This window comes from Notamacropus eugenii, chromosome 2 (genome assembly GCF_028372415.1).
Source record: "Notamacropus eugenii isolate mMacEug1 chromosome 2, mMacEug1.pri_v2, whole genome shotgun sequence".
NCBI classification, from domain to species: domain Eukaryota; kingdom Metazoa; phylum Chordata; class Mammalia; order Diprotodontia; family Macropodidae; genus Notamacropus; species Notamacropus eugenii.
This window is the reverse complement of record NC_092873.1, coordinates 6,760,971-6,770,698: the sequence shown is the minus strand read 5'-3', so window position 1 is coordinate 6,770,698 and position 9,728 is coordinate 6,760,971. Positions and strand designations below refer to the sequence as shown.

General features: G+C 33.3%; 1 protein-coding gene across 1 annotated transcript; it reads left to right on the top strand.

The window, feature by feature from the left end:
• The first annotated feature begins 2,204 nt into the window (after positions 1-2,204).
• On the top strand, positions 2,205-9,467 carry LOC140524307 (ankyrin repeat domain-containing protein 26-like). Its single transcript, XM_072638728.1, has 3 exons — positions 2,205-2,555; positions 6,019-6,816; positions 9,334-9,467. Exons 1-2 carry the CDS (start codon positions 2,460-2,462, stop codon positions 6,628-6,630), a joined length of 708 nt encoding a protein of 235 aa, XP_072494829.1. The 5' UTR covers positions 2,205-2,459; the 3' UTR covers positions 6,631-6,816; positions 9,334-9,467.
• The last annotated feature ends 261 nt before the right edge of the window (positions 9,468-9,728 follow it).

The window sequence follows — 9,728 nt, the reverse complement described above, 5'->3', positions numbered from 1 at the left end:
AACAAATGTGTAAATATGAAATTGAGAAGGCTGAAAGAGGGTTCGGTCATTAAATGTCATACTTGGATAACGATATAGCTTTTTGAAATGAAAGTCAAAGTAATTTTAATCAAGATAATTTAGGAATTTGAATTCTCAACAGGCTGGTGAGGTTATCAACTTTCATTGGGGAAATGCTGATATGTAAGAATTGAGAATGAGAATCCATAATATGATAAATAGAACAAGTAATGTCATGATTTTTAAGATAATATGAATGCAATAATAATTAAACATACTGTAATAAAAAGTAAGCAATGAAATTAAGAAATGAAAATAATGTGATACATAAAAATAATAACATAAAAATGAAATAAAAATAAAAATAAAAAAATGCTTTTTACCTTAAGAAGACTCAGAGTCCATGACATTTTGGTTTCATAAATATTTGTAGGGGAAATCGCTGCCTCATAAATGCAGATAATTTTTTCCATTTTAATAATTTTCCTAATATCCCATTTGAACTCTGAAATGGAATAAATTATTTCAAATGCTGAAGTTGAAGAGAGATCTTACACAAAAATGCTAGGAATTATATAACAGTTGAAAGATAAAATTTCTTGTTTGATTCTGTGGAATATTCCCATTAGACATCTCATTAGCATTTAAACATATTCCACAATATGACTAGTTTCAATTCAGACTCCTCTCAACTACCTTTTGATGCATTAACAACTGGATTATATTTGTAGTGAAATTCCGTAGTCTAGACACTATTTTTCTTTCCAAGTGAGGACAGCAATTCTATTCCGAAAGATCATTTTTCTGCATTAAACGTTAACTTTTTGGGTTATTAATCTTATTTTTTAATTGTGCTTCACTAGTAATATTTTAATGTCAGTATTTTTTTATTGTTTTACGAATAATTCTTGCTCGATGTGCAAAATTGCAAGTTCTGGAATCACGGCCGTTTAGTTGTTGAATAAGAATAACTTTACACAGTCTAATACCAGCTCTCATTTTCTGTGATTTTTCATATATACAATGAGTGTCCATTATACCATATATTGTACTGGGCAATAATTCATCTAAAAAAGTTGAAAATTTTATCTTATCCTTCCAAAGCAGAATTTAGTAACCTTATGGGAATTCAGTACATTGTGCCCATTTTACTGTCTCAACTTTACATTGTCTCCTTTTAGCCTTATGTTTTCTTCAAAATAGCTTCCCAGACTTTAGTTACAGTTAGTTTCACAAATTCCTTCATCGTGCCTAATTAGAGAAAAAATTTTGATCTCTTTTGATTTTTGGCTTCATTTGGTATTCATAACTTATGCAATAATTTGCGTTGCACTATGATGAAATTAGAGATGAATTTTTGCAGTGTATCAGTCTATACACACATGACTTTGCATCTTGCGTGTATATGTACACATACACATATGAGAATGGATGAATACGTCTGTATGTACAAAACGCTGAACTTGCAACGTGCTGTGTATAGATTAGTGGGAGAACTAGCATATTCTTTCATAGTTTCCTTTTTTTTGTCGATTGACTGAAACCAGGAGTGTAATTCCTATCTGAACAGGAACAGGAATTCTTTGAAGGCTTAGCAAAGACTCTTGAAGATGTGAACAGTGCCTAGTGACCATATTTGTTGTTTTCATTTTGGCTTTGAGCAAAACAAATCATTCATGTCAAACGCTTTTACCAAGCCTGACATGCGTACCGGTACCTACGTTCCTTCTCCCCAGTTAAACAATGAGAGGAAGGAAAATTCAAACGTTTCTTGTAGATGTCCTCCTCTTTCTAAATGTTGGTGCATAGAAATGAGGCAGTTAATTTCTCTGAAAAAAGGAATGGGAAACGATTAATGTGTCTATCAAGTACAAAAAAGTATACATTCCTCCCCCCTCATTCCAGTATTTTCCATGTGAATTTCACCTATAATATTTCAGTCCCTAGATAGCTTTTGAGGGGCTGTAATTATTCTCAAAAAGGAGTCAATGGGGACACCAGGCTGAATGTTCTGATATCTCAGGATTATACTGAGCAAGTGGAAAGTGCGCATTTGATCCATGCTAAATGAAGGTTGAGTAGAATAATCAAAAGAGCTTTCTTGTGTCAGGAGCCAAGTGTCAATCTTTTTCCCTAGAAACGACTAACGTTAGGACCTTGGGTAACTCAACTAACCTCTTTGGAGTTTCGTTTTTCTCATGTGCCACATGCGGGAATTTTGTTAAATACCATCTAAGATATTTATATCTCAAATCTATGAAAATTATGAATATGTTGATGAAATTAAATTGCATGCAGAACTATAATGACTTTTGATTTGAATTTTGAAACTATATTTATTTTATATGAGCTAATATTGCTTTCTGAAATCAGCAATAGAAATAATTTGAACACATATCTATCAGGCCAGAGAAAGACATCTTCAGCGAGAAGTTCCTGTTTCCGGCAACTATCAATCCATGAGAATAGTTTCACAACAAGTTACATCATTTTATCGAAGGAATTATGAAGAGAAGGAAAAACTACTGAAGCAAGTAGACGAAACCAAAAGTAAAGTATGTATGCAAAAAGATCAATAATTTGTTCCTGATGAATGGAAATTGTGTGCAGTGTGACATTTCCCTTTTGCTCGTCAACAGTATAAATTTTCTGAACGCTCTGTCTGTCATTTAAGTTGAATTAAAGTTAGACCTACAACCGCCACAATTTGTGCACATGAATTTCAATACTAATATTCACTCATGATGTCGTTGACAATTTGGTTTATCTGTCCTTACACAAAGAATGAGTGTTTTTCCAAGGACCCATAATGCCTAAATCATTTCTATGATTCTTTATGTTTAGAAAGACCTTTACCATCATTTTCTCATTTAATCCCCAAACAATGCTGTGAAGTAAAAATTATTTGTATACTTCCATTGAAACTTCTCCTTGAATAACAGGAAAAGGTTGTTTCTTCACAATTCCTAAATATGTAAATTGTACCTGCAAAATACAATTGAGAATTAAAGTAATGAGATGGATGATTTCATTAATATCTTCTAACTTCAGCAATCAGATCTCACCATGTGCATTTCTAGCTCCATACCTTCTTCACTTCTTGCTCAGTTACACGTTCTCATCTGCACTCCCCATCAAAAACCTATCTACTCTTCATCTCCAACAGGCTTGTGCATTCCAAACCCACGATATTTTTGCCATAATGCCATTGGGACTTTTCACCCCTAAGGATTTCTGAATCTCCTGAAATCCGCTTTTCATCTGATACCACCTAATTACCTAATACCGAATTGGGTATGTAAGTGAGCATTTATTGCTTTATGGTTTTCACATCTGTTGACAAACTATCACTTCCCTTTTCTAACTGTTTTTTGCCCAACTGTAATAAAGTTTCTTGAGGACAGAACAATGGATACTTCATTCTTTCTCGGTAGAACTTTGCTTTCAAAGCACACTGTCAGTAGAGGCAATTGTTATGATTGTTGTAGTACAAGTAGTACTAGTTGTAGTTCCAGTACTATTAGTTCTAGTGATAGGAGTACTTGTAGTAGTAGTCCTAGTAGTAGGAAAACAGGAACAAGGAAACTAAATGTTTATTTGTTGATTTTGCCAGCAGTTGAAAGTGGTTGGACTAAAATACTTGAAGATGTTCTAGTCTGATTTTTATAAATTTTGAATTCTCCAGACCACAAAGAGCAAAGTAGAAATTGAAAACAAAATTATTTTTCACTTGCTCGTATTATTCTTAGAAATTTTTAAAATGAAGGTACAGTTAAGCGTACAATAGCACGACAGTCAAATTCTTCTAACCTGTTCCCTTTAATGCTAGCAAATACCTTTCTCCATTGTCAGTTGCTTTCCCACATTTCCAAGTATTTAGGTATGGATTCATCATTGTAGAAGGCACAATCTATAGTAAGAGGTATTTCGGATACTCTTCAAAACAAATTTCACCCTAGTCGTCATCATAAATTGCTTAGTAAGTACGTATCTCTTCCAAAGCAGGCAAAAAAAGAACTTTTGATGATGGGATATTTCTCCACTTAGACGTATGTTGGGGGAATTAGGGATAGAAATTTGCGTCTGGGGTTAGAAAGATTTGACTTCAAATGTGTCCACAGATTCTATCTGTGTGATCCTAGGCAAGTCACTTAATTCTTCTCCCTTTCCTTAGCCACAAAATGGGGATTATAATAGCACATACTTCTCAGTGTTGTTGGAAGAATCAAATGAGATAATGATTGTAAATCTCTTAAGGTTATGGCCTTTGTTCTTGGCACGTATTAGATACTTAAGAAATATTAGTTTCCCTGCTCCAAGGACATAAAGATCATTGTCCATTTTATACAAATAATACTACATCCCAAATTTTGATAAGCATCTCCAAATATTGCAAAAGACTTTTCTTAACCTGGCTAATTTCAGTAGACTTGGCTTAGTTAAGAAACTATTATGAGTTCCAGTCTCATTCTTCTGAAAATTACTTTTCTTTTGAATTTGTATTCTTGAGAAATTTTTCAAGGTGTCAGAAATCAGCACTGGAATGAAATAAGTTTTGTTTCCCAAGTAGCTCCCCTATCACTCCTTGTCTTCCTTTCCCTCACCTTCTTTCTGGAAGACCTGGATTAAAATATTAACCGTCAAAAGCTTTTTGCATCAGGATGCAGTCAAGAAACTAGGTGTGAACTGACTCCTGGAAGTTACAGCAAGGAAGCAGTAATTTAGAATCCATCTTTGGTAGGAAGAGGTAGGTCAATTAATTGGCATTCTGGCCAAACTGGCACTATGTCTTGTGTAATTTCCCTGATCGCGCAAGTTTTCACTATGGAAGATTTCAGTGAAATTACAGTTTCTCCCTTGTTCAAATGTTATTTCATCAATTAGTGAATAATAATTATGTGAACAACACTGTGATAGACCCTGAGAAGTATACGAAGACTGTGTGTGAGACACGCACTGTCTTCTTGAAGAATTTTCACTCTCTCTGGGAAGTCAATACAAAAGAGAGAAAGTTCATTTGTAGCAAAAAGTAGAATTTAAACAACTACTAAGTGAACGATATTCCTGTAAGTATTTATGAAAGAAGATATCAGTACAGGTGGAAATTAGAGCAGATGGTATTAATCCATTCATGTTTTTATTAATGAGAACATTACTCGATGCAAATTGGATGAGTTAGCAGCCCTAGTGGAAGAACAATTGCTGAATACCTACGTATTATACATATATATGTATATATATATATATATGTATATATATTTATACATATATATGTACATTTATATATTTATTTATATTGATATATCTGTTCCTGTGTGGATGTGTATATGTACACACAAAATTATACATGTGCACATATGGAATTACACACACATGTGTGTGTTCATATAATTATATGTCTGAAATCTGGTAAAACTGTCAATCTAAGGGGGACTTTTCCAAGATTTTGTGTTCTGCTTCAGTCCATTGCCATCCACACGACTTTCAGCAAATGGTTTTCTGTCGTTAGGCTTCTGGTTCTTGAATTATAAAATGATGTACTAACTCATCAGTAGTGTCCCCTTTTGCTCTAATAATCTATAGTTTCAAATGCGTGAACTGCACTTCTGTTCCACACTTAGCAATATAAATAAATATAAGTATTTCCCTCATAAAGGTTGTGCAAATTGTAGGTGAGATCATGTATTGAAAGTACTTTCCAGAGACCTTGAAATGTCTGAAATAGAATCAGCAGTGTGAGATAAAATGTATGGAGAAAAGGAAATCAAATATACTGAAAGACAGACAGCTTTGTCGATCCAAAAACGCGTTCCAAATCTTTGATTTATGATGCAGTTTTAAGTCCTGTTCTTTGCGCAAATTAACAGAATGGGAAATAGGTGAAACTCCCTCAGTTAACTTTTCCTCTGAAGACACTATGCTTCTTGGACCTTTGGCGTTTATTTTGAATTTTTATGGAAATATCAGAATTTATAATTTTATTTTGAATAACATTTTTTTTCTTTTTCTTATCTTTAGGTTCCTCTTAGGAACGAAAAGGAAAAATACCTGCAGAAAAAAAAGGAAATCATACAGTATGAAGTTGCCATGCACCAAATGGAATTACACGCAGTAAAAATTAAGGATAAGCGCACCAGAAAGCACCACACAGAAGAAACTGAAGCGTTGAAAGAAAAGATTGAGGAGCTTCAACAGAAATTACAATTAAATAAAGAAGCGTTAAGAAAAATCGGATTTCAGTGCCGTCGACGAATAATCGTTCTGAAAGCTCAGAATGCCATGCTGAACTCTAAACTGCAGAATGCAGAACAAAACATTGAGAAACTAGAGGACGATGGGGCATCATACGCGTCCAGGTTGATTAAAATCGTTGGCAAATATGAGTTATCAAAATTAGCCATTGAGGATTCCTTTGAGGGTAAAAGAGATGAGTGGCTTCATTTAAAGGACAAACTAAACCATGACTTGTGTAGTCTAAGAGAGGATAACGGTGTCCTTTCTGAAAAACTCTCTAAGACTGCAAGTAGAGCCAAGAGTTTAGAAAATGAGTTAGACCATGTCCATGAATCCCTCAGAGAGAAGACATACATTTTAGAAAACACACAGAGAGAACTGAAGCATGCTGAATAGAAGGCAGAGAAACTTGAAGAACCAAATCAAGTGTTAAAGGAAAAAATCAAGAGATATAGTTTGGAAAATGAATCTCTCCAAGAAAGATTAGGCCAAATCCAGAGTGAAAATATGGTGCTGCAGCAAGAGCTTGAAGACACACAGAAGAAAATCATAATTCAAGAAAAGCAAATGAGTGATGCCCAGGTGCAATTTATTGATCTCTTCAATAAAGTTTATGCTGATATTGATAAACAAGCTCTTATAGTAGAAGAGAGCAATAAAGTATTAGTTAATGCGTGAATGGAACCACTTCAGAGAGCAAACGTGGAAATATGAAAATGAGAAGGCCGCAAGAGGGTTCGCTCTTGAAGTATTTTGCTTGGATAAGTTTTAGTCGTTTTGAAATGAAATTCAATTTAATTTTTATCAAGATATCTTAGGAATTTGAATATTCGACAGGCTGGTGATGCTATTATCTTTCATTGTATAAATTCTGATATATAAGAATTGAGAGTGAGAATCCATGATATGATAAATAGAACAAGTAATATAATAATTTTTAAGATCAAATGAATATAAAAATGAAAATAAAATGTACTGTAATACAATATAAGTAATAAAGCAAACAATCGAAAGCAATTTTAAACATAAAAATAATAATATAAAAGATAAAAGTATAAAAATAATTTACAAATTCTTCTTTTAGGTAACGACACATTTTGCTTCAAGAAATCATGCAGTCCATGACATTTGGCTTAATAAATATTTGTATAGGAAATCTCTAGTATCCAAATAAAGATAAATTTTTATTTCATTAATTTTTCTATTATTCCATTTGAATACTGAAATATCACAAATTTTTTCAAATGCTGCAATTTAAGAAAAGTCTTCCAACATAATGCTAGGAACAATATTACAGTTGAAGTATAAAATCTCTTTTGAGATAACTGTGCAATATGCCCTTTACGAGTTTCATTAAAATTTAAACATACTCATCTGTCTAACTAGTTTCAATTTAGACACTTTTGAACTCATTTTTGAAACATTAACGATTGGATTCTATTTGTAATGAAATTCCATAGTCTAGCCACTACTTTTCTTTGAAATTTAGGACAGTGCTTCTATTCAGAAACATTATGATTCTTCATTAAGCGTTAATTTTTCAGTTACTAATCTTATTTTTTAATTGTACTCCACTATTTTTTCATCTCTTTTTTTATTTTTTTTTTGTGGTTGGACTAACAAGTCTTGCTCAGTTTCCAAAGTTGCCGGTTCTGGAATCACTCCTTTTAGTTCCTTAATATGAATAATTTATACAGTCTAATAGCAGATCTCATTATCTGTGATTTTTCATATATGCAGTGAGGGTCGATTCTACCACGTATTGTCCTGGGTAATGATTTCATCTAAAAAATTTAAAATTTTATCTAGTCATTCCATAATAGAGTACAGTTTACTTGTAGAAATTCAGTGAATTGAGCCAATTTTACTTTCTGAACTTTACATTGTCTTCTCTTAGCCTTATGTTTTCTTCAAAAAATTTGGCGTGACTCTACTAAAATTGACTTTTACAAAGTACTTCATCTTGTCTAATTAGAAAAAACATTTGGCTTCTTTTGATTTTTGGCTTCATTTGGTTTTCATAATTTATGCAATAATTCCCCTTGCTCTGTAGTGAAAGAGGAGAAGAATTGTTGCAGTATATCATTCTATACACATACAGTTATGTTTTTCTGTGTGGATATCTCCATATACATATATGTGAACGGATGAATACGTCTGTATGTCCAAAACTCTGTACTTCTAACATGCTATGTACACATAGCGTGTAGAACTAGCATATTTTCCATAGTTTCCTGTTTCTTCTCCATTGACTGAAACCAGGAGTGTAACTCTTATCTGAACAGAGAAAGCAACTTCCTTGAAGGCTTAGCAAAGACTGTTGAAGATGTGAATAATACCTAGCGCCCATATTTGTTGTTGACATTTTGACTTTGGGCATGTTAAGTGCTTTTACCAAGCCTGACAAGCATATCAGTGCCGATGTTCATTCTCCAGCGTAAACCATGAGAGGAAAGAAAGCACAACCTTTTCTTGTAGATGTCTTTCTTCTACGGACTGGCACACAGAAATAAGGTAGTCAACTTTTCCGAAAAATGGAATGGGAAACCTTTACATTTTCTACCAAGCATAAGAAAGTGTACGTTCTTCCCTCCTCTTTCCTTTACTTTGCGTGGGAATTTCACGTAAAATGTTTTAGTGCCTAGATAGCTTTGGAGGTGGTCTCATTCTTGTCAATTAAGATGTAATGGGGAAAGCAGGCTGACTGTACTGATTTCTGAGGAGTATTCTGAGGGAGTAGAAAGATCTCATTTGCTCCATGCTAAATGGAAGTTGAGTGGTATAATCTAAACAACTTTGCTGTCTCAGGAGCCAAGTTTCAATCTTTTTCTTTCTAAACGTCTACCTTTAGGACCTTGGTTACTCATTTAACCTCTTTGGAGTTTAGTTTTTCTCACCTGCAAAATGAGGTTGTTTTCTTAATCCCTAATAGATTTCTGTCTTTCAATCTTTGATAATTATGAACATACTGAAGAAATTAAGTTGTATGCAAAATTATATAGACTTTTGATTTGAATTTTAAAATTATATTTATTTTATACGAGCTAATGTTGCTTTATGAAATCTGTAATATTAGTAATTTGGACATATTTCTATCAGGCTAGAGTAAGAAATCTTCAGCGAGAGCCACCTGTTTCCTGCAATTATCAGTCCCTGACAGGAGTTTCACAACAAGTCACATCATTTAATGAAATTGATTATGAAGATAAGGAAAAACTACAGAAGGAAGTAGATGAAACCAAAAGTCAAGTACGTATGCAAAAAGATCAGTAATTTGTTCTGGAAACAAAGGAGTGGAAAGTATATTCAGTGTGACATTTCACATTTTTAAGCAATATATTTAGTTTTAATATTCTCCAATCACTACGACAAAACTTAGATTTTTTTCCCTCCCCAAGAGCCATACAATTCTATATAGAATCTACATATACATTCCTACTGAGTACATTTTCACTGTAGTCATGCTGTGTAGAGGAACTAAAATAAATGGGAGA

What these genes read in the sequence shown, in the direction of transcription:
- LOC140524307 (XM_072638728.1), top strand. Translation starts at nt 2,460, where the DNA reads ATGAGAATAGTTTCACAACAAGTTACATCATTTTATCGAAGGAATTAT. An exon ending in TAGACGAAACCAAAAGTAAA is followed by an intron (nt 2,556 to 6,018) that starts GTATGTATGCAA and finishes TCTTATCTTTAG; the next exon opens with GTTCCTCTTAGGAACGAAAA.